This window comes from Oncorhynchus masou, chromosome 14 (genome assembly GCF_036934945.1).
Source record: "Oncorhynchus masou masou isolate Uvic2021 chromosome 14, UVic_Omas_1.1, whole genome shotgun sequence".
Lineage (NCBI taxonomy): Eukaryota > Metazoa > Chordata > Actinopteri > Salmoniformes > Salmonidae > Oncorhynchus > Oncorhynchus masou.
In genome coordinates, this window is record NC_088225.1 from 30,756,195 (window position 1) to 30,783,574 (window position 27,380).

At 42.9% G+C, this 27,380-nt stretch overlaps 2 protein-coding genes across 2 annotated transcripts in view; both read right to left on the bottom strand.

Moving 5' to 3' along the window:
• LOC135553868 (ubiquitin carboxyl-terminal hydrolase 36-like) overlaps positions 1-19,413 on the bottom strand; it is a 52,572-nt gene extending 33,159 nt beyond the window's left edge. Inside the window, 4 exon segments of the mRNA XM_064985795.1 lie at positions 7,859-7,969; positions 8,942-9,163; positions 9,462-9,742; positions 19,304-19,413. Coding sequence (XP_064841867.1) covers positions 7,859-7,969; positions 8,942-9,163; positions 9,462-9,729 — 601 coding nt within the window. The 5' untranslated portion in view covers positions 9,730-9,742; positions 19,304-19,413.
• A 4,937-nt stretch (positions 19,414-24,350) lies between these two features.
• Positions 24,351-26,280, bottom strand: LOC135553869 (metalloproteinase inhibitor 2-like). The gene is made up of 5 exons (XM_064985796.1): positions 26,263-26,280; positions 26,013-26,162; positions 25,783-25,907; positions 24,986-25,109; positions 24,351-24,805 (listed from the first exon to the last, which is right to left on the bottom strand). Exons 1-5 carry the CDS (start codon positions 26,278-26,280, stop codon positions 24,608-24,610), a joined length of 615 nt encoding a protein of 204 aa, XP_064841868.1. The 3' UTR covers positions 24,351-24,607.
• Positions 26,281-27,380: the final 1,100 nt, after the last annotated feature.

Below are 27,380 nucleotides of genomic sequence, written 5' to 3' on the forward strand. Positions count from 1 at the left end.
TCCCCTCTCTCTATATATAACAGTGTGGTGGTTGTACCATCCCTCCCCTCTCTATATATATAACAGTGTGGTGGTTGTACCATCCCTCCCCTCTCTCTATATAACAGTGTGGTGGTTGTACCATCCCTCCCCTCTATATATAACAGTGTGGTGGTTGTACCATCCCTCCCCTCTCTATATATAACAGTGTGGTGGTTGTACCATCCCTCCCCTCTCTCTCTATATAACAGTGTGGTGGTTGTACCATCCCTCCCCTCTCTCTATATAACAGTGTGGTGGTTGTACCATCCCTCCCCTCTCTCTCTATATAACAGTGTGGTGGTTGTACCATCCCTCCCCTCTCTCTCTATATAACAGTGTGGTGGTTGTACCATCCCTCCCCTCTCTCTATATATAACAGTGTGGTGGTTGTACCATCCCTCCCCTCTCTCTATATATAACAGTGTGGTGGTTGTACCATCCCTCCCCCTCTATATAACAGTGTGGTGGTTGTACCATCCCTCCCCTCTCTCTATATATATATAACAGTGTGGTGGTTGTACCATTCCCTCCCCTCTCTATATATATATATATATATAACAGTGTGGTGGTTGTACCATCCCTCCCATCTCTCTATATAAGTGTGGTGGTTGTACCAACCCTCCCCTCTCTCTATATATATATAACAGTGTGGTGGTTGTACCATCCCTCCCCTCTCTCTCTATATAACAGTGTGGTGGTTGTACCAACCCTTCCCTCTCTCTCTATATAACAGTGTGGTGGTTGTACCATCCCTCCCTCCCCTCTCTCTATATAACAGTGTGGTGGTTGTACCATCCCTCCCCTCTCTCTCTATATAACAGTGTGGTGGTTGTACCATCCCTCCCATCTCTCTATATATATATATAACAGTGTGGTGGTTGTACCAACCCTCCCCTCTCTCTATATATAACAGTGTGGTGGTTGTACCACCCCTCCCTCCCCTCTCTCTATATATAACAGTGTGGTGGTTGTACCACCCCTCCCTCCCCTCTCTCTATATATAACAGTGTGGTGGTTGTACCACCCCTCCCTCCCCTCTCTCTATATATAACAGTGTGGTGGTTGTACCATCCCTCCCCTCTCTCTATATAACAGTGTGGTGGTTGTACCATCCCTCCCTCTCTCTCTATATAACAGTGTGGTGGTTGTACCATCCCTCCCTCCCCTCTCTCTATATATAACAGTGTGGTGGTTGTACCATCCCTCCCCTCTCTCTATATAACAGTGTGGTGGTTGTACCATCCCTCCCCTCTCTCTCTATATAACAGTGTGGTGGTTGTACCATCCCTCCCATCTCTCTATATATATATATAACAGTGTGGTGGTTGTACCAACCCTCCCCTCTCTCTATATATAACAGTGTGGTGGTTGTACCACCCCTCCCTCCCCTCTCTCTATATATAACAGTGTGGTGGTTGTACCATCCCTCCCCTCTCTCTATATAACAGTGTGGTGGTTGTACCACCCCTCCCTCCCCTCTCTCTATATATAACAGTGTGGTGGTTGTACCATCCCTCCCTCCCCTCTCTATATAACAGTGTGGTGGTTGTACCATCCCTCCCCTCTCTCTCTATATAACAGTGTGGTGGTTGTACCATCCCTCCCCTCTCTATATAACAGTGTGGTGGTTGTACCATCCCCCCCCCTCTCTCTATATAACAGTGTGGTGGTTGTACCATCCCTCCCCTCTCTCTATATAACAGTGTGGTGGTTGCACCATCTCTCCCCTCTCTCTCTCTATATATAACAGTGTGGTGGTTGTACCATCCCTCCCCTCTCTCTATATATAACAGTGTGGTGGTTGTACCATCCCTCCCCTCTCTCTATATATAACAGTGTGGTGGTTGTACCATCCCTCCCCTCTCTCTATATAACAGTGTGGTGGTTGTACCATCCCTCCCCTCTCTCTCTAAATATAACAGTGTGGTGGTTGTCCATCCCTCCCCTCTCTCTCTATATAACAGTGTGGTGGTTGTACCATCCCTCCCCCCTCTCTCTATATATAACAGTGTGGTGGTTGTACCATCCCTCCCCTCTCTCTATATAACAGTGTGGTGGTTGTACCATCCCTCCCCTCTCTCTCTATATAACAGTGTGGTGGTTGTACCATCCCTCCCCTCTATATATAACAGTGTGGTGGTTGTACCATCCCTCCCCTCTCTCTATATATAACAGTGTGGTGGTTGTACCATCCCTCCCCTCTCTATATATATAACAGTGTGGTGGTTGTACCATCCCCTCTCTCCTATATAACAGTGTGGTGGTTGTACCATCCCTCCCTCTCTATATATAACAGTGTGGTGGTTGTACCATCCCTCCCCTCTCTCTATATATAACAGTGTGGTGGTTGTACCATCCCTCCTCTCTCTATATAACCCATCCCTCCCCTCTCTCTATATATAACAGTGTGGTGGTTGTACCATCCCTCTCTCTATATAACAGTGTGGTGGTTGTCTCCCTCTCTCTATATAACAGTGTGGTGGTTGTACCATCCCTCCCCCTCTCTCTCTATATAACAGTGTGGTGGTTGTACCATCCCTCCCCTCTCTCTATATATAACAGTGTGGTGGTTGTACCATCCCTACCCTCTCGCTATATATAACAGTGTGGTGGTTGTACCATCCCTCCCCCTCTATATAACAGTGTGGTGGTTGTACCATCCCTCCCCCTCTCTCTATATATATATATAACAGTGTGGTGGTTGTACCATTCCCTCCCCTCTCTATATATATATATATATAACAGTGTGGTGGTTGTACCATCCCTCCCATCTCTCTATATAAGTGTGGTGGTTGTACCATCCCTCCCCTCTCTCTCTATATAACAGTGTGGTGGTTGTACCATCCCTCCCCTCTCTCTCTATATAACAGTGTGGTGGTTGTACCATCCCTCCCTCTCTCTCTATATAACAGTGTGGTGGTTGTACCATCCCTCCCTCCCCTCTCTCTATATAACAGTGTGGTGGTTGTACCATCCCTCCCCTCTCTCTCTCTATATAACAGTGTGGTGGTTGTACCATCCCTCCCCTCTCTCTCTATATAACAGTGTGGTGGTTGTACCATCCCTCCCATCTCTCTATATATATATATATATATATAACAGTGTGGTGGTTGTACCAACCCTCCCCTCTCTCTATATATAACAGTGTGGTGGTTGTACCACCCCTCCCTCCCCTCTCTCTATATATAACAGTGTGGTGGTTGTACCATCCCTCCCTCTATATAACAGTGTGGTGGTTGTACCTCCTCCTCTCTATATATAACAGTGTGGTGGTTGTACCATCCCTCCCCTCTCTCTATATAACAGTGTGGTGGTTGTACCATCCCTCCCCTCTCTCTCTATATAACAGTGTGGTGGTTGTACCATCCCTCCCTCCCCTCTCTATATAACAGTGTGGTGCTTGTACCATCCCTCCCCTCTCTCTCTATATAACAGTGTGGTGGTTGTACCATCCCCTATCTCTCTATATAACAGTGTGGTGGTTGCACCATCCCTCCCTCCCCTCTCTCTATATAACAGTGTGGTGGTTGTACCATCCCTCCCTCCCCTCTCTCTATATAACAGTGTGGTGGTTGTACCATCCCTTCCCTCTCTCTATATGTATATAACAGTGTGGTGGTTGTACCATCCCTCCTCTCTCTCTATATATAACAGTGTGGTGGTTGTACCATCCCTCCCCTCTCTCTCTATATATAACAGTGTGGTGGTTGCACCATCCCTCCCCTCTCTCTATATATAACAGTGTGGTGGTTGTACCATCCCTCCCCTCTCTCTCTATATATAACAGTGTGGTGGTTGTACCATCCCTCCCCCTCTCTATATATAACAGTGTGGTGGTTGTACCATCCCTCCCCTCTCTCTATATATAACAGTGTGGTGGTTGTACCATCCCTCCCCTCTCTCTATATAACAGTGTGGTGGTTGTACCATCCCTCCTCTCTCTCTATATATAACAGTGTGGTGGTTGTACCATCCCTCCCCTCTCTCTCTATATAACAGTGTGGTGGTTGCACCATCCCTCCCCTCTCTCTCTATATAACAGTGTGGTGGTTGCACCATCCCTCCCCTCTCCCTCTATATAACAGTGTGGTGGTTGTACCATCCCTCCCCTCTCTCTCTATATAACAGTGTGGTGGTTGTACCATTCCCTCCCCTCTCTATATATATATAACAGTGTGGTGGTTGTACCATCCCTCCCCCTCTCTATATAACAGTGTGGTGGTTGCACCATCCTCCCCTCTCTCTATATATAACAGTGTGTGGTTGTACCATCCCTCCCCTCTCTCTCTATATAACAGTGTGGTGGTTGTACCATCCCTCCTCTCTCTCTATATAACAGTGTGGTGGTTGTTCCATCCCTCCCCCTCTCTCTCTATATAACAGTGTGGTGGTTGTACCATCCCTCCCCTCTCTCTCTATATAACAGTGTGGTGGTTGTACCATCCCTCCCCTCTCTCTCTATATAACAGTGTGGTGGTTGTTCCATCCCTCCCCTCTCTCTCTATATAACAGTGTGGTGGTTGTACCATCCCTCCCCTCTCTCTCTATATAACAGTGTGGTGGTTGTACCATCCCTCCCCTCTCTCTATATAACAGTGTGGTGGTTGTTCCATCCCTCCCCTCTCTCTATATATAACAGTGTGGTGGTTGTACCATCCCTCCCCTCTCTCTATATATAACAGTGTGGTGGTTGTACCATCCCTCCCCTCTCTATATATAACAGTGTGGTGGTTGTACCATCCCTCCCCTCTCTCTCTATATAACAGTGTGGTGGTTGTACCATCCCTCCCTCTCTCTATATATAACAGTGTGGTGGTTGTACCATCCCTCCCCCTCTCTATATATAACAGTGTGGTGGTTGTACCATCCCTCCCCCTCCTCTATATATAACAGTGTGGTGGTTGCACCATCCCTCCCCTCTCTCTATATAACAGTGTGGTGGTTGTACAGTGTGGTGGTTGTACCATCCCTCCCCCTCTCTCTATATATAACAGTGTGGTGGTTGTACCATCCCTCCCCTCCCTCTATATATAACAGTGTGGTGGTTGTACCATCCCTCCCCTCCCTCTATATATAACAGTGTGGTGGTTGTACCATCCCTCCCCTCCGTATATAACAGTCACAGCCTCACTAAGGCACTACTGTCACAGTGACACTTCCAACCAGCGTTATGTCATCACCTTATGCATACTGCTACCGAGTCTCCAGGGTGTTCTCTGGCACAATGCACCATCTACGGAACGATTATATATTACAATATCGATGTACGGGTAAATAACAAGTGAAAAACATGCAGTACATAATACTAAATCAGATTTCTTTGGTTCTCATTTCATTAGCTAGGTTTCCATTCAACTAGTGAGATTCTTACGCAAAAATAAAAATCTGCATATAAACAAAATGCGCATTTTCTCACCAAAGATGTTTCCATCAAATTTACTTGTTGTGGATAAAAGGCTGTGTGTTGACGTGGTGCAACATTTCCACGGACAGTTAAAGGAGAAGTTTACATACACCTTAGCCAAATACATTTAAACTCAGTTTTTTACAATTCCTGACAGGGAATTTTAACTAGGATTAAATGTCTTCGGTCAGTTAGGATCACCACTTTATTTTAAGAAGGTGAAATGTAAAAAAAAAAAATAAAATAGTAGAGAATGATATATTTCAGCCTTCATTTCTTTCATCACATTCCCAGTGGGTCAGAAGTTTACATACAATCAATTAGCATTTGGTAGCATTGCCTTTAAATTGTTTAACTTGGGTCAAACGTTTTGCGTAGCCTTCCCACAATAAGTTAGTTGAATTTTGGCCCATTCCCCCTGACAGTAACTGAGTCAGGTTTGTAGGCCTCCTTGCTCACACAGGCCTTTTCAGTTCTGCCCACACATTTTCTATAGGATTGAGGTCAGTGCTTTATGATGGCAACTCCAATACGTTGACTTTGTTGTCCTTAAGCCATTTTGCCACAACTTTAAGTATTATTGGGGTCATTGTCCATTTGGAAGACCCATTTGCGGTCAAGTTTTAACTTCCTGACTGATGTCTTGAGATGTCGCTTTATTTTAACCACAATTTTCCTTCCTCATGATGCCATTTATTTTGTGAAGTGCACCAGTCCCTCCTGCAGCAAATCACCCCCACAGCATGATGCTGCCACCCCAGTGTTTCACGGTTGGGATGGTGTTCAGCTTGCAAGCATCCCCCTTTTTCCTCCAAGCTTAACAATGGTCATTATGGCCAAACAGTTATATTCTTGTGTCATCAGACCAGAGGACATTTCTCCAAAAAGTACAATCTTTGTCCGCATGTGCAGTTGCAAACCGTAGTCTGGCTTTTTAAATGGCGGTTTTGGAGCAGTGGCTTCTTCCTTGCTGAGCGGCTTTTCAGGTTATGTTGATATAGGACTCGATTTACTGTGGATATAGATACTTTTGTACCCGTTTCCTCCAGCATCTACACAAGGTCCTTTGCTGCTGCTGTTGTTCTGGGATTGATTCGCACCTTTCTCACTAAATTACGTTCATCACTAGGAGACAGAACGCCTCTCCTTCCTGAGCGGTATGATGGCTGCGTGGTCCCATGGTGTTCATACTTGTGTACTATTGTTTGTACAGATGAATGTGGTACCTTCAGGCATTTGTAAATTGCTCCCAAGTATGAATCAATATTTTTTTCTGAGGTCTTGGCTGATTTCTTTTGATTTTCCCATGATGTCAAGCAAAGAGGCATTACCTTTGAAGGTAGGCCTTGAAAAACATCCACAGGTACACCTCCAATTGATTCAAATGATGTCAATTAGCCTATCAGAAGCTTCTATATCCATGACATTTTCTGTAATTTTCCTAGCTGTTTAAAGGCACAGTCAACTTAGTGTATGTAAACTTCTGACACTGGATTTGTGATACAGGGAATTATAAGTGAAATAATCTGTCTGTAAACAATTGTTGGAAAAATGACTTGTGTCATGCAAAGTAGATGTCCTAACAAACTATAGTTTTAGCAAGTCTGTTAGAGTGGAGTGGTTGAAAAAGGAGTTAATGACTCCAACCTAAGTATGTAAACTTCCAACTTCAACTGTAACAAATAAGAGTTAAATGGGTTTCCATCGCATATTTCACTCTACTGACGGTTGTCACTAAAGATACATATACACATACTGAGTGAGCCCACTCTGGTCTTGGCACATGAGCACTAGACAACAGCTCACAGTCATAGATACAGTGAGGGTATAGCCTACATGATTATTATGACTGGACAGAGAGATCATTTTTATTTGTCTAACGGCAGTCATTCATCGATCATGACCAGAATAAGACCCTGGATATTTGTTGGAAAGGAGGATCAAGCTCAACACCTTGTACTTTCACCACCCTGTGAAGTTCATCACTTATTTCATCTGTAGTAAACTACGGTTTCCTGAGTCGTAGTGGGAAGACTACACAACATGTCATCATGTGCCTCCAATATGATGTTATTATAGCAATATTGGCACATAAAAGCATTTCCATTACTCACATAATTCATCCTCGACATAAAACCATCCCAACCGTATCCAGCGTATTTTGTTTAGTGACATTTGCTGTTTCCACCTGGCCCGTTGGGACATTTGTTTCCCCCCCCGACGTACTTTAATCTCAAAAAGGACGGATGGAAACCTGGTTAGTGTTTCTGAAACTAAACTGAAATCAAGAATATAACAGCCAATCAATATCATGTACCTTGCAGGACAACAAAAACTGCAATGCTGCTAGAAACAAGCTTCCACTTACAACTCTGAAAAACCAACGCCAACCCAATAGATGGAAAACAGCTAAACAAGAAGCACACTACTTACTTTTTAGGTCTCGGATGAAGGAGACAGGCTTGATGGCATTTCCTGTGTTGGCAAAGGCTTGGATGATGTGGTTCTGCATTATACAAATCATACAGAAACCCGACTGGTGACCTGAAATGCACAGGAATAGAATAATGAGGTGAAGTCACCGTCATTACCCCCCCCCCCAGACTGGCCAAGTCACCGTCATTACCCCCACCAGACTGGGCCAGACTGGCCAAGTCTACCCCCACCAGACTGGCCAAGTCACCGTCGTTACCCCCACCAGACTGGCCAAGTCACCGTCATTACCCCCACCAGACTGGCCAAGTCACCGTCATTACCCCCACCAGACTGGCCAAGTCACCGTCATTACCCCCACCAGACTGGCCAAGTCACCGTCATTACCCCCACCAGACTGGCCAAGTCACCGTCATTACCCCCACCAGACTGGCCAAGTCACCGTCATTACCCCCACCAGACTGGCCAAGTCACCGTCATTACCCCCACCAGACTGGCCAAGTCACCGTCATTACCCCCATCAGACTGGCCAAGTCACCGTCATTACCCCCACCAGACTGGCCAAGTCACCGTCATTACCCCCACCAGACTGGCCAAGTCACCGTCATTACCCCCACCAGACTGGTCAAGTCACCGTCATTACCCCACCAGACTGGCCAAGTCATTTGACTTCCAGCACAACAGTTTCTTAAACATATGTTCATTGCTTATTGTGTGTGTCAGATGTTGGCTGTTTGGCTTATGACATAATATGAATCAATTTCTTATATTGTGAATGCACACAAAACCATTGTTTTTAAGCAAACATTATGCTTTTAGAAACATCAGTTGAATGCATTCAGTTGTACAACTGACTAGGCATCCCCTTTTACTCATGGGAGTAGAACTGTTGGACATGTGCCCCTTTCCATCCAACCTTTGAGGTCATTTCTAGACAATATGTTTGTCCATTTAGGGGACCCGTTTAGTCTCAAAAACTAGAAGCAAAAGCTTTGTATTGACCCATTTAATGTTTTTGCACTACAACGCCTATATTGTGCCATTCAAAAAGGTATGTAACCAGAGGTCAACTGAACTACTCACAGGCACGACTGTGCTCCTTGGAGAGGAGATAGTTTGCCAGGGGCGGTGTGTAGGTGAGACACTGCACAGTGGAGTTAAGGAAGCAGGTGTTGCCCAGGTTGTGGAGGCCGGCTCCCACCCGGTAGACACGCTCCCAACGCATGGAGAGTCTGTTCCCAGGGAAGAGCATCTTCTGCGGGGCGGGGATCCCATCGCTCTGGCCCCCACACTGGTTGTCTGAAACTGGTGGATGGAGGGGTGAGATTAATTACAGAAATTACATGGATAATTCAGAAAAGCCATTGAGAATAGTTCAACAGAAAACGCAACAATTCAGCCAAACTCGGTCACGTCACCAAAACCCAGTAGAGAGAAACACTCATGGTGAATAGAGCTATTCTTCAATTCCAACAAAAAGGTTAAGACAATGGGGGTGATGAAGAATATCGAAGTGTGTTAAATCTAGTTTTCACTGCCACAGAATTAACAAACGTCTTGAATGGCTGAGGGAGAGAGTCAATTTCTCAGTCAACGGCCTTACCTTGCCTCTTGATCTGAGCGGGCTCTGTGCTGGCCCTCTGACCCGAAGTGGCCCCCTCACTGCCACGGGGGTTGAGGATCACATATTTGGTCTTGAGACTGTCCAGCTGATAGGAGAAGCCTTTGCTGGCCGGCTCAAACTCAATCTTCTGCAGCAGGACCTTCTTGGCCGAGGAGGCCAGCAGCTTATTGAGGTCGCTATCGTCGCCCGCCGAGGAGTCCTTCCGGCCGGGCTTCAGGGCCTCCTTGAGCTTGTCCACTATAGGCATCGTTTGAGCATCACTGTGGATGAGACAGAGGGTGGGATTCAGGAATCACCTTTGCTTACACGTACCAAGGAATTTGACCTGGTGAAAAGGCACTGACAAGTAGAACACAGAAAAACTTATGAAGACATAAGTCCACACAAGTCTACAGTATAGATAAAATCAGAACAATTACACACAATAAGGCCAGTTTGAGACTAGTCAATTAAAATCGAGGCCAAATTAAATATTTAGTCACATAGGAACAAACAGTAAATTCCACAGTGTATATAGATGTTTTTCGGCGTGCCTAGGAATAAAAGTCATAATACCATAACAATAATACACCTGGGAAATCTTACTGAGCAGCAACTGGTCTCAACCCTGTAGCACATCCACAACATCCAGTCCACAGTACAGCACTGCAGAGTCATCGTTCCCTCAGAGAGAGAGGCTACTGTAGCAGTGAATGTCTATTTCCTGTCAGTGATTCCTAAACTGGCAACCCAGACTGTAAACCCGGACTGTAAACTGGCAACCCAGACTGTAAACCCGGACTGTAAACCCAGACTGTAAACCCAGACTGTAAACCCGGACTGTAAACTGGCAACCCAGACTGTAAACCCGGACTGTAAACTGTAAACCCAGACTGACTGGCAGACCCAGACTGTAAACCCAGACTGTAAACTGTAAACCCGACTGGCTGTAAGCATGGAACTAGTGCTTTTCGGCGAGAGAGCGGCATATTATGTGAGCAACAGCATATTATGGCAAGAGGACTGAGTATCTGAGGAGTCAGGCTGGGACTTGGCAGCCGTCTCTGTTGTTATGCAAGATAGTGGAGGCGGGCATCATGTGTGTAGCGGGGAGAGAGACTCGACACAAGCACAACTGCTGTCTACCAGGTCAGATACTCATGTTTGGTCTATTCCTACATCAATCAAGTCATCGCCATACCAACCAGCAACCACCCAACAGCCCACTGTCACAACAAAGGAAAGACTGGTGTGGTAACAGTCATGCTGTTTGTTACACGTCCTCAGAATGCCTTCAGTTATTCCAGGTGCAATCTGTGTTATATTTGTTTTATTCATTCAGTTGTAACCGTTGATTCTTTTTTCACCTCAGGGCCCAATTTCATAAAGCGTGAGAGAAGGAGTGTTGATCTCAAATAAGTTTGCCTTTTAGATATTCTAGTGAATATGAATACATAGACAGATGGAAGCTGATCCTAGATCAGCACTCTTAGTCGGAGATGTTTCTGAATACAGGCCAGGTTGGTTATGCTCTAAGAAGAGCTACAGAATTGGTTGTAAAAGACACAGGCTATACTGCACATCACTTGTGTGCTTAATATGGGACTGAGTAGTGAAATAGGCTAGATACGGGTCCTCTGTAGCTCAGTTGGTAATGCATGGCTCTTAAAAACGCCAGGATAGTGGGGTCGACTCCCAGGAGTAAAATCTACACCCGGATGACTAAGTTGCTTTGGATAAAAAAGTCTATGGCATATCTCATATCTATACCTACTGTCATACAGTGGGGCAGAAAAGTATTTAGTCATCCACCAATTGTGCAAGTTCTCCCACTTAAAAAGATGAGGCCTGAAATTTTCATCATAGGCACACTTCAACTATGACAGACAAAATGAGAAAAACAAATCCAAAAAATCACATTGTAGGATTTTTAATGAAGTTATTTGCAAATTATGGTGGAAAATAAGCTTTTGTTATTGACCAAATACTTATCTCAATACTTTGTTATATACCCTTTGTTGGCAATGACAGAGGTGAAATGTTTTCTGTAAGTCTTCACTTCAAACACTGTCACTCGGTACCCCTGTGTGGTTCTGGGATTTTTGCTCACCGTGCTTGTGATCATTTTGACCCCACGGGGTGAGATCTTGCGTGGAGCCCCAGATCGAGGAAGATTATCAGTGGTCTTGTATGTCTTCCATTTCCTAATAATTGCTCCCACAGTTGATTTCTTCAAACCAAGCTGCTTACCTATTGCAGATTCAGTCTTCCCAGCCTGGTGCAGGTCTACAATTTTGTTTCTGGTGTCCTTTGACAGCTCTTTGGTCTTGGCCATAGTGGAGTTTGGAGTGTGACTGTTTGAGGTTGTGGACAGGTGTCTTTTATACTGATAACAAACAGGTGCCATTAATACAGGTAATGAGTAGAGGACAGAGGAGCCTCTTAAAGAAGAAGTTACAGGTCTGTGAGAGCCAGAAATCTTGCTTGTTTGTAGGTGACCAAATACTTATTTATTTTCCACCATAATTTGCAAATAAATTCATTAAAAATCCTACAATGTGATTTTCTGGATTTGTTTTCTTCTAATTTTGTTTGTCATAGTTAAAGTGTACCTATGATGAAAATTACAGGCCTCGTCTTTTTAAATGGGAGAACTTGCACAATTGGTGGCTGACTAAATACTTTTTTGCCCCACTGTATTGGCAAGACTAGGTCAGCAGGTAGCCTCGTGGTTAGAGCGTTGGGCCAGTAACTGAAAGGTTGCTGGATCGAATCCTCGAGCTGACAAGGTAAAAACAAAGAATAATATTCTGTCGTTCTGCCCCTGAACAAGGCAGTTAACCCACTGTTCCCCAGTAGGCCGTCATTGTAAATAATCATTTGTTCTGACTTGCCTATAAATAAATAAATAGTTGTTTTTTAAGTCTACTACAAATAGGCTAGCTGGAATAGTCAGGATGAGAATGATTGAACAGGCTACATTCCATTAACTCAAAAGATATGGTGAGCTGTTAAAAACCCAGCACGCTTAAAGTAAACAAAGGACTGCTACACAAACCTTGCGTCAACTTGATGTACGACCAGCAAACTATAGTGCTATATGTTAGTGATGCACTAGCATGCTGCCATTGAGAGGTTGAAACGCACCGGGGAAAGGGAACAGCTCTAGGTCAACAGCACACAGACACAGGATGGACCAGTCACAGAGCAGTGTTCTGTTCAAACCCACACTTGACGGAGAAAAGGGAGGGAGCCTGACTCATCATTAGATCTGGCAGTGACGTAGCTGAGGGAGGAGAGCAGGGGGGGCTGCACATGCAGCATCACACGCACAAGGGCAGACTAACCTTCATGTGCTGCTACTGATAGAATTAACAATCACACAGCCCACAGTGAGATGTAATGGGTGGACCACCTACAGGGATTTTCAGTTTATTCACCAAACCCTTTCTATAGGGGTGCTGTTCTACCCAACCATTGGACCATATAGGTGAGGCTACCACACAGAATGTTATACCACTGTCAGAGATACTGTGGGCCCACAACACTACATACTGTTTGAATGACATCACAATCAAGAAAACTCTAGGCTTTTTACTTAGATACTGATACCAGGATTAGTATCACAATAGTCAATACCAAAATGATACCACGGCAACAAAAGGCGTATTAGCTTAAGTCACAGAATGGCACTTCCAGACAGAAACTCAGCGACTTGGCTGTTCAATCACTCGGCATCCTGAGTGCAATAAACACATTTGAACTTTTTCACATCAACATTTTTCAGAGACATCCATGCATGCATTAATTAAATCAAGTATACAATCAATTTGACTTTTAATTTATTTCAATGGTAAATCTATTTATCAACTGGTAAAATCAAGATGTAGCCTATTCACAATACAGGGGAATGCATATTGAATAGGAGTGAGAGAATGCATTGAGTTGAGCTTGTTTTGGCTGACTTCATGGGGCTACAGATGGCAAACAATCCATTTCCCTTCCAGTTGGGACTCATTTTATTGTAGTGATAAACAACATCTGCATAGAAGTAACTTATTTTATAAAAGTGTGTGCTCGCTCTTTAACCAGTAATGACATCATTCATGAGGCAGGGGGGGGGGGGGGGGGGGGCAGGCCATATCAGAGAGGAAGAGGTGAAGTGAGAGGTCTCACTTTCGCCAAAATACGCCCAAGGCATTTCTATGAGAATATTTTGGACCCAAGCTTGTCACCTGTCTTTGGGTCAACGACTCCGTTGGTAGGGTGAAGACATGAGCATCCCATGATCCATATTCACAGAGTCAGTTTGCAGAGGCAATAGATAATCGATCTTACATCTCTCTGAAAGATGAAGTGAATTAATAAAGTTGTGGTGGCAATCGAATAAAAATAAAAATCACTATTTTTCCATTATGGTTTGCAAACAAAAAAATGCCGACATGCAAACAGCAAGCTTCTGCCTTTTATAAGTGTGCACATTATTATTTGCAAAATATAGGGATGCACATTTTGGGGAATATTCAGAGGTGGAAACTTTGTGGGAATTAACGGAAATATATGCAAACTAATATTAATATAATTTAAATATATGTTTTTTTGAATTGAATACTTCCCCTTTGGATATATTTACCATATCACATGGAGACAAACATACACCTTATAAGTAGACAGACCATTGTAAATTATTAAATCCTCCCAATATAATTTTTTTTAAACAATTTAGTTATGAATTGAACTTTAAATGAGTGGACTCTTCACATGGAAGGATTTCACTGAAAAACAAAAGGGAATATTGAATGATCGCCAATGAGCCATCACATCTCCCAGAAACATTTTCAACATACATACATACATGTAAAATGATAGTCTAGAAACTAAAGCTTTGGTTGTCTTCCTCTCAGGCTTCCATGTCTTCTCCCTGGACCTCCTCAATGTCCGCCTCTTGAACATCAAACTCTCTGGCCTCACCTTCACTTTCCAACCCTGTTGAGGATGGCTCACTGTCAGGCTCAAAAAGGCTCACATTTTCCCAGATGGCCACTAATTTTTAAACCCCTGTATTGGTCAGCCTGTTGCGTGCTTTGGTGTGTGTGTTCCCAGACAAGGACCAGTTGCGCTCTGAGGCAGCTGATGTTAGTGGGATATGGAGGATGATGGAGGCAACAGGGGAAAGAGCCTCAGATCCACAAAGTCCCTTCCACCTGGTGGCTGATGAGATAACCTGGCACAACTACCATTTTCCATCTCCATCCCAAAGCACTTGCTTGGAAGTGTAGGCCACGGTGGCGAGACACAGTAGTGATGACACCATAGGCCTTGTTGATCTCTGCACCAGACAGGATGCTCTTGCAAGCATATTTGGGGTCAAACATGTACACTGCTCCATGTATGGGCTTCAGGCAGAAGTCTTCACGCTTCTTGATGCATTTCAGAACTGCAGTTTCCTCTGCTTGGAGCAACAGTGAAGTGGGCAGGGCAGTATGGATTTCTTCTCTTACATCTGCAAGCAGAGTCTGAACATCAGACAGGATGGCATTGTCTCCCTCAATCCGTGCAATGGCTACTGCTATAGGTTTCCACTCTCTCCCAAAATAAATCATCCAGGATGATCCTCTTGACGGGGCTGTCCATATTGGCAGACTGATATGGCCATTTCTTGGAGAGACTGTCAACCATAATGACACCACCACCCCAACCAACTGGTGTTGCTGGGCAGCTTCAATGTGCTACTCTTATTCTTCTCACTTTGCTTGGTGAGGTAGATTGCTGATATAACCTGATGACCCTTCACATACAGTGCCTGAAAGTAAAGGGGCTGAATAATTTTGCATGCCCAATTTTTCAGTTTTTGATTTGTTAATAAAGTTTGAAATATCCAATAAATGTCATTCCACTTCATGATTGTGTCCCACTTGTTGTTGATTCTTCACAAAAAAATACAGTTTTATATCTTTATGTTTGAAGCCTGAAATGTGGCAAAAGGTCGCAAAGTTCAAGGGGGCCGAATACTTTCGCAAGGCACTGTATCTAACCACTTCCTTGGCTCTATTGTAGAGTGTATCCATTGTTTTCAGTGCCATGATGTCCTTGAGGAGCTGATTCAATTCATGAGCAGCACAGCCAAAGGATGTGATGTGAGGGTAGGAGTCCTCCACTTTAGACCAAGTAGCCTTCATTGTTTGTCAACAGTGAAAATACCTTCGGTGGTCCAAGGTCATTGATGACTGACTTCAGTTTATCTGCAATGTTGAGACCGGTGTGTCTGTTGTCCCGTGTGTCTGTGCTCTTGTAGAATACTGGTTGAGGAGTGGAGATGATGTAGTTAATTATTCCTTGCCCACAAACATTTGACTACCAATCAGAGATGATTACATTACAGTCTGCTTTCTCTATGATTTGCTTGACCTTCACTTGAACTCTGTTGAACTCTGCATCCAGCAAATGAGTAGATAAGTAGTCTGGTTGGAGGGGTGTATGCTGGGCAAAGAACATTCATTAATATCTTCCAATACACATTGCCTATGAGCATCAGAGGTGAACGAGTTGCATGCACAGCTCGAGCAAGACATTCAGCAGCATTTCTCTGACTAAGTTCCTCCAATGAGTCAAAAAAACCTTCTGATTCCAGGAGGCCCATGAGCTGTTGCTATTGATAAGGTGTCTGATTCACCATTTTCACCTCAAATAGAAGTAGAGGGACTTTTGTCAGAGGTTGCTTATTGTGAGCGCTGAGGGAACTTAATGCTCTTGGCCAGATGATTCTGCATCTTTGTTGCATTCTTCACATATGATTTGGCACAGTATTTGCAAATGTGCACAGCTTTTCCTTCTACATTAGCTGCAGTGAAATGTCTCCAAACATCAGATAGGGCCCGTGGCATTTTCTTGTAAAGATTAGAAAAAGGAATTTAAAAAACAAATACAATTCCATGTACAGATAACTATTTAAGCATTTAGATTAAACTCCTTTGTAAGATAAATGTTTTAAAATGAAACATGTATTGAAACAGGTGAATTAACACTCAGTAGACTCAAGCAAGTTAAAACTAACAAGCAGAAATTATTCACAAGTTAGAAATGATTGAAACACTTTGCTGTAGGCTACAATTTACTAGTTTTTTTAAATTACGTATGTTATAAAATATATTCACCCCACCCAGTATTGTAATCAAAACTTAACAGAAAGCATGTAGTCCTTGGCTCAGACAGTGTAGTAGTGTGGGTTCAATTGAATCTCATTAGTGTGCAAGACCTTCAGAATCAACTGTACATGTGATGGAAGAACACAATGCAGAGGGTTGCAATTCCATTGAATTGGGCATAGTTTAACCAAAATATGTCACTAGACTAGAATTTCCTTACATGTATCCCACAAAAAAGGTTCGCCGTTATAAGCTAACTTTTTGATGAATTTACACAAAATTCCCCAAATTCACTGGAAAGTTTCCAACCCTAGCAAAAAACATCAGAAAAGGAGACTGAGGGGCCAAATACAGACCCTCAAATGGTTAGGATTTGGAGGTGAAAACGTAACATTTAAGCAGCTGCATTCTCTCCACAGCTCTACCAATCTGTCATAATTATGGGTAAATCCTGCGTATTTCCACAATTTCTCATCTTAAAATCTGATATTAAACTCTATTACTACTATTCTTCTATTATTCAGAAATTGTTTACAATACGGACAATTTTCAATTTGTGGCTGTGGTAGCTGTTGGTTTCATCTTTGCCGTCATTGATTGGGTCTCAACATGCTTGCCCAATCGCATCGTATCCCTCCTCATACTACAAGATACAACTAAAATGTTCCCGAATATTAAATCAGGACATCCCACCGGGGGTCTGGAGAACGGAACAGCCAAAATCAGTGTCTTGACCCGCTCAAACTACACGAGTCCCAATGACCTGATCCTTGCCCAAGTTCATAGGATTTCATCTCCAACATGAAAATGTGTCTGGGATGGCAAAAAGGTGTCAAAGATTGTGTAGTGAATGCACGGCAATAACCCACAACAACCAGACTGGTTATGCCGAACATACACCACGCGATTTTGCCATCTTGTAGTATGAGCAGTACTATGTTGCGATTGGCTATTGGCAGCAGTCCATGCCCAATGAGCACTCAGCATGTGAGACCAAAACAATGACGAAGAGGAACGCAACAACAACCCGCACCGTGTGGACCAAGGTGATGGAAAACGGATTGGTGGATCCTTTTTCAATGGACAGGTTCATTTTACATGGTCAGGTGCTCCAGCTTAGCAACGTTCGCCCATTTAAGAAGATTCCAAGGGTCTTTAAGTAAAATCTCCACTCACCAGGGGCACCGGGCCATGCAAAACAAACTCCACCAATATTACATTGCGTCCTACCATGACAGAAAAAAAAATCACATTTATTATTATCCATATTCTGTGCACCCATGTCTTTTGGGATGATTCTACACATAATAATGTGCACATTATCTCAACACTAATAAAGCAGCTCAACGTTAGGGGAAAATGCCGACACGCGACAATAGAAACGCAGGGGGATCAACTAAGGAACCATTGTGTAATGTGAGAACCACAGTCCTGGGGTTGAAGATTGATTGAATTAAAGATTTGGGACAAGGAGACATGTAAATGTGAGCACATCCAAGTTGTTACGATTGTATTAGTCGTGTGGTGTATGCCCAGCATTAGCTACTTGCCACAAATAGCTAACTGTTAGTATTACAAACCGGCTTCTGATAAGGCCAAATTGTCCGTATGTTTCGTCTAGGAGGTTCAGCATGGAAGATGCTGAATCTGAAGTCTTAACATCGGCTATAAACCCAGCGAGTCCCATTGCTGGACATGGACATTTTCAAACACTGAACTTCTGTCGGGAAACTAGCAAAACTTCCCTGACTGAGACTTGACCAGTGTTTACAAAAAAGTATGCACGGGATTGTGAAGTGTAGCTAGCAAGTTAACCTAGCTATTCCAGTAATATACGGTTTACTAGCTCGCGCTCTGCCCCTTAAGTACAACAATACCATAGTTCACTAGCTCTCGGCCATCTACTGCAAAGTTAACATGTGTTTGTAGATTGCTAGTTCGCTAAATAAGATACCGCGACGAAGTCGCTAGCAAAATTTTACAGACAGAGCAAGTTAACTAGCCAGCCATGTTGGCTGCAGTAACTACTAACGTTACATAGTAAGTCAGTAGCTAGAAAGTCAGGTTAGATACTAGACATTCTAGCTAGCTTAGCCATCAAACGTTAACTAATCTGCAAAGTGAGCCAAATACATTGCAATTTCTGTGACATTATCTTTATTTAATTGTTATTGGGCCTCGTTCAATATGTACTTATCTGTGTATCTAACTTGCTATTTAGCTAGCCAGCTTGCCCAATGCAATGTAATTAGCTTTTCTATCGTCGCTAGTCGAACCTGGTCTGGTCAAAATGTCTCCACGCGGAGTACTATGGGTCACGGAGAGGCAAATGTTAGCTAGCATCCGAGTTGGAAACACGTAACTTTAGTTACTACGCTAGCCGATAAACAAACAGGCTTTAGATGAAGGAGAATAGTTAACGTTATTCGTTACATGTATCTATTTGTAACAAGTGAAAACTGACACTGAATGGGTAACTAGCTAGCTAACAAAAATAACCACGTAACATCAGCAAGCTAACTGTTTACTGCTAGCTTTCTGGTTAGCAACTTTGCTAACGACTAACGTGGCGTCTCGATGCTGCAATGTGGTTAGCTAGCTACCCCCCAACCTCCTCACAATATCCGTCAGATGTTTAGTCCTTATAAAAACAGATCGATAGACTGATCATTCTTAAATATCATTAGTAACACTCACCTTAAGTTCAATCATCCGAAAACGACGACTGTTTGGCGATAAAGACACTCTGCCTGGCTACAGTTCCTTAATTGTGTTACATTCTTTCCACCATGCTGCATTCTGAGAGGGTGTGGGCAAGCATGACTGACAGATTTGTGAAGCCAATGAAAATGCAGGTTAGCAAATCAAATCAAATTGTATTTGTCACATGCGCTGAATACATCATGTGTAGACCTTACCGTGAAATGCTTACTTACAAGCCCATAACCAACAATGCAGTTTAATAAATAGATTTAGGAAAATATTTACTAAAAAAACTAAAGTAAAACATTCAATAAAAAGTAACCCAATAAAATAAAATAACAATAACGAGGCCCTATGCAGGGGTTCTGGTACCGAGTCAATGTGGGGACACAGGTTAGTCAAGTTAATTTGTACATGTAGGTAGGTGTAGTGACTATGCATAGATAATAAACAGCAAGTAGCCGCAGTGTGTGTGTGTGTGTGTGTGTGTGTGTGTGTGTGTGTGTGTGTGTGTGTGTGTGTGTGTGTGTGTGTGTGTGTGTGTGTGTGTGTGTGTGTGTGTGTGTGTGTGTGGGGGTTCAATGTAAATAGTCTGGGTGACCATTTGGTTAATTGTTCAGCAGTCTTATGGCTTGGGGTAGAAGCTGTTAAGGAGCCTTTTGGACCTAGACTTGGTGCTCCGGTACCGCTTGCCGTGCGGTAGTAAAGAGAACAGTCTATGACTTGGGTGACTGGAGGTCTTTGACACATTTTTGGGCCTTTCTTTGACACCGCCTAGTATATACGTACCAGTCAAAACTTTGGACACACCTTCCCATTCAAGGGCTTTTCTTTATTTTTACTATTTTCTACATTGTAGAATGATAATGAAGACATCAAAACTATGAAATAACACACATGGAATCATGTAGTAACCAAAAAAAGTGTTAAACAAATCAAAATATATTTTATATTTGAGATTTTTCAAAGTAACAACCCTTTGCCTTGATGACAGCTTTGCACACTCTTGGCATTCTCTCAACCAGCTTCATGATGTAGTCACCTGGAATGCATTTCAATTAATAGGTATGTCTTCTTAAAAGTTCATTTGTGGAATTGATTTCCTTCTTAAGCCAATCAGTTGTGTTGTGACAAGATTTTATTTTAATTTGATTTATTACACCTTTATTTAACCAGGTAGGCTAGTTGAGAACAAGTTCTCATTTGCAACTGCGACCTGGGCAAGATAAAGCGTAGCAATTCGACACATACAACAACACAGAGTTACACATGGAATAAACAAAACATACAGTCAATAATACAGTAGAACAAAAGAAAACAAAAAGTCTATATACAGTGAGTGCAAATGAGGTAAGGTAAGGAAATAAATAGGCCATGGTGGCGAAGTAATTACAATATAGCAATTAAACACTGGAATGGTAGATAGGGATTGTATACAGAAGATAGCCATATTTGGTAAGTCTATATTATGGCAAGAACAGCTCAAATAAGCAAAGAGAAACAACAGACATGAAGATGAGTCAATCCGGAAAATTTCAACAACTTTGAAAGTTACTTCAAGTGCAGTCGCAAAAACCTTCAAGCGTTATGATGAAACTGAGGACCGCCACAGGAAAGGAAGACCCAGAGTTACCTCTGCTGCAGAGGATACATTCATTAGAGTTAACTGTCTCTCATGAGGACCGCCACAGGAAAGGAAGACCCAGAGTTACCTCTGCTGCAGAGGATACGTTCATTAGAGTTAACTGTCTCTCATGAGGACCGCCACAGGAAAGGAAGACCCAGAGTTACCTCTGCTGCAGAGGATACGTTCTTTAGAGTTACCAGCCTCAGAAATTACAGCCCAAATAAATGCTTCAGAGTTCAAGTAACAGACACATCTCAACATCAACTGTTCAGAGGAGACTGCGTGAATCAGGCCTTCATGGTTGAATTGCTGCAAAGAAACCACCACTAAAGGACACCAATAATAAGAAGAGACTTAATTGGGCCAAGAAACACAAGCAATGGACATTAGACTGGTGGAAATGTGTCCATTGGTCTGATATGTCCAAATTTGAGATTTTTGTTTCCAACCGCTGTGTATTTGTGAGATGCAGCGTAGGTGAAATGATGATCTCTGCATGTGTGGTTCCCCACCGTGAAGCATGAAGGAGGAGGTGTGGTGCTGTGGGGGTGCTTTGCTGGTGACACCGTCAGTGATTTATTTAGAATTCACCCTTAGTCAGCATGGCTACCACAGCATTCTGCAGCGATACACCATCCCATCTGGTTTGGGCTTAGTGGGACTATCATTTGTTTTTCAACAGAACAATGACCCAACACACCTCCAGGCTGTGTAAGGGCTATTTGTCCAAGGAGGAGAGTGATGGAGTGCTTCATCAGATGACCTGGCCTCCACAATCACCCGACTTCAACCCAATTGAGATGGTTTGGGATGAGTTGGACTGCAAAGTGAAGGAAAAGCAGCCAACAAGTGCTCAGAGCCGCCCAAAATCCATCTCGCTCCATCTTGTCCCACTGCCGGCCACTGGGCTTCCTCTCATCATATTTGGTGGTGAGTGGAAACGCCAAACGGATGCCTCAGATTCATACATCCGGTGAAACATATGGCTCATTGTTCTATCTGTGGTAACGTGCTGGAAATCCAGAGGATTTCATTGATTGATATAATTGAAAACACAGTGCTTGGCTGTTATGTAGCAACATGAATTATGGCATGTTATTATGTATTTCTTGTTTTTAATTTCTAAATAAATGTATCATACTCCCCCAATTAAATGTTTTTTATATAAGAATATGAATCACTTATTGTGCACATGCAATCTCAAATAAGAGATGCCCTCAATTTAGAATGTGAACTTTTGAATCTAACATAGCCTTGAACTGTCACATAAACATTAATGGACCTCTACCATTTTCAATGACCCCGACACTAAAGTTTATTCCATCCCGTGATTTTGACCACCTTCTTCATGTGGAATGTCGTACTAATGGTACATTTCCAGTGTATTCCAGAGGAAGGCACTCTGTAATCAAATACAGTCAACACAGGCAGGCACATAGATCTGTCGGCAGGAGGAGCCATTGTACCACCGTAAAAATTCAGCATGACGAACAACTCAACTATGGGCATAATAATTATTATTATAATAATGGGTGAAATATTGTGTCATATAAATTCTGCTGCACAATTGCTGAACAAGTAAATAAACACATCAGATGTATATCTAAACTTTTATTTGTATCGTCTGTCCAATGTCTGAAGATACCATACAGTCCCAATGACACAAGGAGTCATATGCATGCAAAACAATTCAGTTGCTTCTCCACAGTCTCATGTGGATCGAGCACGAGTCGTCCAATTTCATTCTACTTTTCTGCTAGTATTACATAAAGAGACACTTACTAATACAGAATTGATACCATTTACATTACAGGAGAATTTCATATTTTTTACGTGGATATACAAGTTTGGAGTTATATGATACAGTATCCCTGTCCTGTCGGCAAATGATTGATAAGTTATTATAGCAGTACAACATTGTGTTCAGTTTTTACTGAAGTAATACAACTGTAATTGTAGATGAACCTCTTGTAGAGGACGGGTCATGGTGAAGCAGAGCACCGGTAACCAACAAGCTACTCTGACAGGCTGGGTTCAAACCCAGGTGTCCAATGCACCACAAGACTATGTTGGCCCGCTAAGCTAAAACCTTGGCAATAGCTTGGGAGCTAATACAAGTCTTCAGTGGAGATTATGGCATGCTACAATATGGGTCTGATCTGTTTTGTGAAGTTACTACGTGGACTGTAAAGTGAACAGAAAACTGTGCCAAACATATTCCCTATACCCCAATCACAATTCGAGAATATTCACACACAAAAAGTTTGTGTTTTTTTTACAAAGAACACATGTAATTTGCAAAAAGGTATAACGAGTCTCCCAATTTTTCTAATGAAATATGTTCTTACACAGAGGCATTACACCAAGAGACAAAACAACCAAAGCAAAATATTATAATTATACCAGAACTAAACAAATATAAAATACGTACATAACAAAAAATGGAAGATTCAATGATCTTGTTTTCAGACTGTACTGTGTGGCATGTGCAGTGTAGTTATATAAACATAGCAGCCAGGTTTACAGTCTCCGTTGCAGAGAAATCAACAAAGGGTTTTGTCCATAGTAAGACCTTAGATAAGCCAGTTAATATTATAATAGGAATGATGAAGCACTTCTAGTTATACGACACAGCACCTATTTTTTAGACCACTCCTGTCTAGTACATTAAAATTAACAGAATATTTATCCCACCGAAGAATATATACCAAGAATAATATTATCAGACTTATGAAGCAAGGAAGAAAGAATCTGAGCAGCGGAGGCTGGTGGGAAGCTATAGGAGGACGGGCTCATTGTCATGGCTGGAATGGAATAAATGGAACGGTATCAAACCAGATGTTTGACTCATTCAATTTATTCCATTTCAGCTATTATAATGAGCCCATCCTCCTATAGCTCCTCTCACTAGCCTCCACTGCATCTGAGTGATGTTTAATTTGGTTAATGACATTACAAAACTGAAGCCCTGGTTTCGACCTAAACTACTTCAGGGCTACGTTCAGGAGGCTCGTGTTGAATGTTGTAGGCAAAGGTTGAATGTTGCAGATAGAAATGCCATGAATAGAGCTTACATGATTCCTTCCTTTATGTCAGAGAAACATGTTTGTTCTTCATGTATTTAAACATACGATCTGAACGTTCTACAATATTGTGCCCTGCTGAACATGCCCCAGGCTTTAGGATGGTATTTTTTTAGGAATAATGTTCTATTTAGAAACACGACCACAGCGGCCAACAACACTTTGATATCACCCTTTTGGGTTTCAATAACACCTTTGGTTCCAGTTTAAAAGCGGCGACAAATGAACGGCACAAGATCAATTAATAGTTGAAGCTCTATATTTGATTTGTAGTTTATTTTTATTGCACTTGTACAAGAAGTGACCAGTAAGAGCTTTTAGGCGGCGAGGTCAGAAAGTGCTGTTTTCTCCAGATTGCTGCTCTCTTGCATACAGACTATTTCCTGCAACCTGTCACCTGACCTCTCTATGTGACATCACAACTGGACAAGTCAATATGGGTCTTGGAATTCATTGTTATTAACTACTTCACTGATTCATTTAATCATAATTATTTGGATTTGTAGCTTTGTGTACTTTTGTTTTTTCCATGTATTAATTGCAGACATCTTTAGTCACTCTGAACAGTGAGTGGATGGCCTGAAGAGTTTAGGGGTCTTCAATATCCAGGAACTCCTTCTTGGGTGGTGCTATCCCCCTGTACCAGGCACAGGACCCATCGCTCCTATTGATACAGGCAAAGTGTTGGGCCTGGGGACCGCTGTGGCTCTTTTCCATCACCCAGTCTGTCCACAGACACTCCTCTGGGGCGCTGATCGTACAGGGGATGGAAGTGCAGCGGATGATCTGTGGATCGCAGCAGAAAGAGAGAAAAGACCAAGATCACCGACTGATCAGTACCCCAATTCTCTAGCGTTTGCCAATGTGACCAGAGTAATCTTTTTAAGAAAATGTGCTGTGTAAATATTGAACAAAACTGGTGTACTGTAATGTTCCTATAATTCCCATCAAACACACCCCACACACCTTGCACTTGCAGCCACTCTCATAGCGTTGAGTCAAACTCTTCTTTTGTGTGGCACTCATGGCCTCCCAAGACTCAATAAAGTCACACAGTGTTACATGCATGGTTCCATCCGTCTCAGCTTGCCTGCAGACAGAGGAGATAGTGAGTCTATGTCCCATAGAGAAAACATACTGATACAGACAGGAACACTGGAACTCTTCGAGTGGGTAACACTTTATAATAACCTGAATAAGCATTCATAAACTATTTATAACAACTAGTGTACATAAATACTTCAAATCAATTAATATTTCAATATTTATAAACATTTATAAGAATTATAAAATGGTTCATTCAAAAGCCTGTGTAACATTTGTCATGATTCATTTAGAAATCTGCAGTTCCAACAATAACAAAGCAGACAACCCGCCACGTTTTTGGTACAAAGCTGAGGATGGGGCTGAAGAAACGGAACCACCCTCAAATTCAGACAGAGCTATGGATGCAAACACTGACCATGCATGTGATTAAAATGAAAACAAGCTTGTATTTTGGGTTCTGATGGGGCACAACAGTTGAACGAAAGACATTACTAATATACAAGCTATATTGTTCAAGAATCAATGGGTATACATCATTAATTTAAAAACAAACATTTATTTAAAAAAAGTTATTATAAATTAAAACCTGAAGTTGTACCAAAATGTATTGTCCCAAAGCACTTGTTTTCTCATACAGCATGCAGTCAGTGGGATGGTCATAATGCTGTAAGCAGTTCTTGGTAGTTGAACCAGTGCTGGCAATAGATCTTGGTAACATAGTGAGAACCGCACCTGTGAAGAGATACTCCTTGTTGCCGTTGGTTTCCAGAGTAACGCCACAGACGGCTGAGGAGGGTGCAGTGAAGATGGCGTCGATATCCCGGTCAGGACCTTTGAACATCTATCCAATCACAAGGAGAGGAAGAGAAGGATCTATCAAACATGTCCATATGCAGGTCTGAACTTCACTGACTGCAGAAAGCACCTAATAAAAGTCTGATCATACCTTGATCTGTTTGATGTCGTACTTGATCCTCTTGATGGTGTTGCCATAGACGTCATTACCAGCCTCAACCACTTTCTTTCCAACCACCTTGGCCCTGATCACTAGAAGAGCGGAAGAGAGGGAGACATGTTTTAACTCCACTGAAATAATCTATTTCCGTTTTACTGGTCAGTCAGACACTGATGGTTTTAAGGGTGTTATGGGATGGAAGAGAACAACAGTAAAATGCTTTATAGACCCATGTTTTTACCGTCTGTTCAGACTGCATAAGTTTAGACTGGTTGGGTGTAACATATTGGCTCAGTTTGCTCCAAAACAGATGAAAGCCCGTTTTCCCTCCTGGTCCTAGATTCCTCTGGTCGTTTGCTTCTCCTTTAATTCAACACTCCTGGTTTAACTATGCTGCCCTGCCTTTAATTCAACAAACCTGGTTTAACTATGCTGCCCTGTCTTTAATTCAACACACCTGGTTTAACTATGCTGCCCTGTCTTTAATTCAACACGCCTGGTTTAACTATGCTGCCCTGCCTTTAATTCAACACGCCTGGTTTAACTATGCTGTCCTGCCTAATTCAACACACCTGGTTTAACTATGCTGCCCTGTCTTTAATTCAACACGCCTGGTTTAACTATGCTGTCCTGCCTAATTCAACCTGGTTTAACTATGTTGCCCTGTCTTTAATTCAAACGCCTGGTTTAACTATGCCCTGTCTTTAATTCCACGCCTTTAATTCAACACGCCTGGTTTAACTATGTTGCCCTGTCTTTAATTCAACACGCCTGGTTTAACTATGCTACCCTGTCTTTAATTCTGCACGCCTGGTTTAACTATGCTGCCCTGCCAACCAGGTGCTGGTAGGAAGACTGAGGCACATGGTTTAACTATGTGCCCTGTCTGTATGGTTCAGATGTGCCTGGTTTAGGAAGACTGAGGCAGGTCTGCAGGAATGTGCCTGGCCTGCTCTGAGGTAGTCAGCTGAGGTAATCTGTAAGAGAGGAATGTGCCTGGCCTGCTCTGAGGAGCTGCTGTAATCTGAGAGAGGAATGTGCCTGGCCTGCTCTGAGGAAGCTAGTCAGCTGTAATCTGAGAGAGGAATGTGCCTGGCCTGCTCTGAGGAAGCTAGTCAGCTGTAATCTGAGAGAGGAATGTGCCTGGCCTGCTCTGAGGAAGCTAGTCAGCTGTAATCTGAGAGAGGAATGTGCCTGGCCTGCTCTGAGGAAGCTAGTCAGCTGTAATCTGAGAGAGGAATGTGCCTGGCCTGCTCTGAGGAAGCTAGTCAGCTGTAATCTGAGAGAGGAATGTGCCTGGCCTGCTCTGAGGAAGCTAGTCAGCTGTAATCTGAGAGAGGAATGTGCCTGGCCTGCTCT

Coding starts and splice junctions, on each gene's coding strand:
- LOC135553869 (XM_064985796.1), bottom strand. Junction 25,110..25,782: donor ACAGGTGCGGTTCTCACTAT/GTTACCAAGATC, acceptor CTCTGTCTGCAG/GCAAGCTGAGACGGATGGAA. Junction 24,806..24,985: donor AGAGTGGCTGCAAGTGCAAG/GTGTGTGGGGTG, acceptor TGCGATCCACAG/ATCATCCGCTGCACTTCCAT.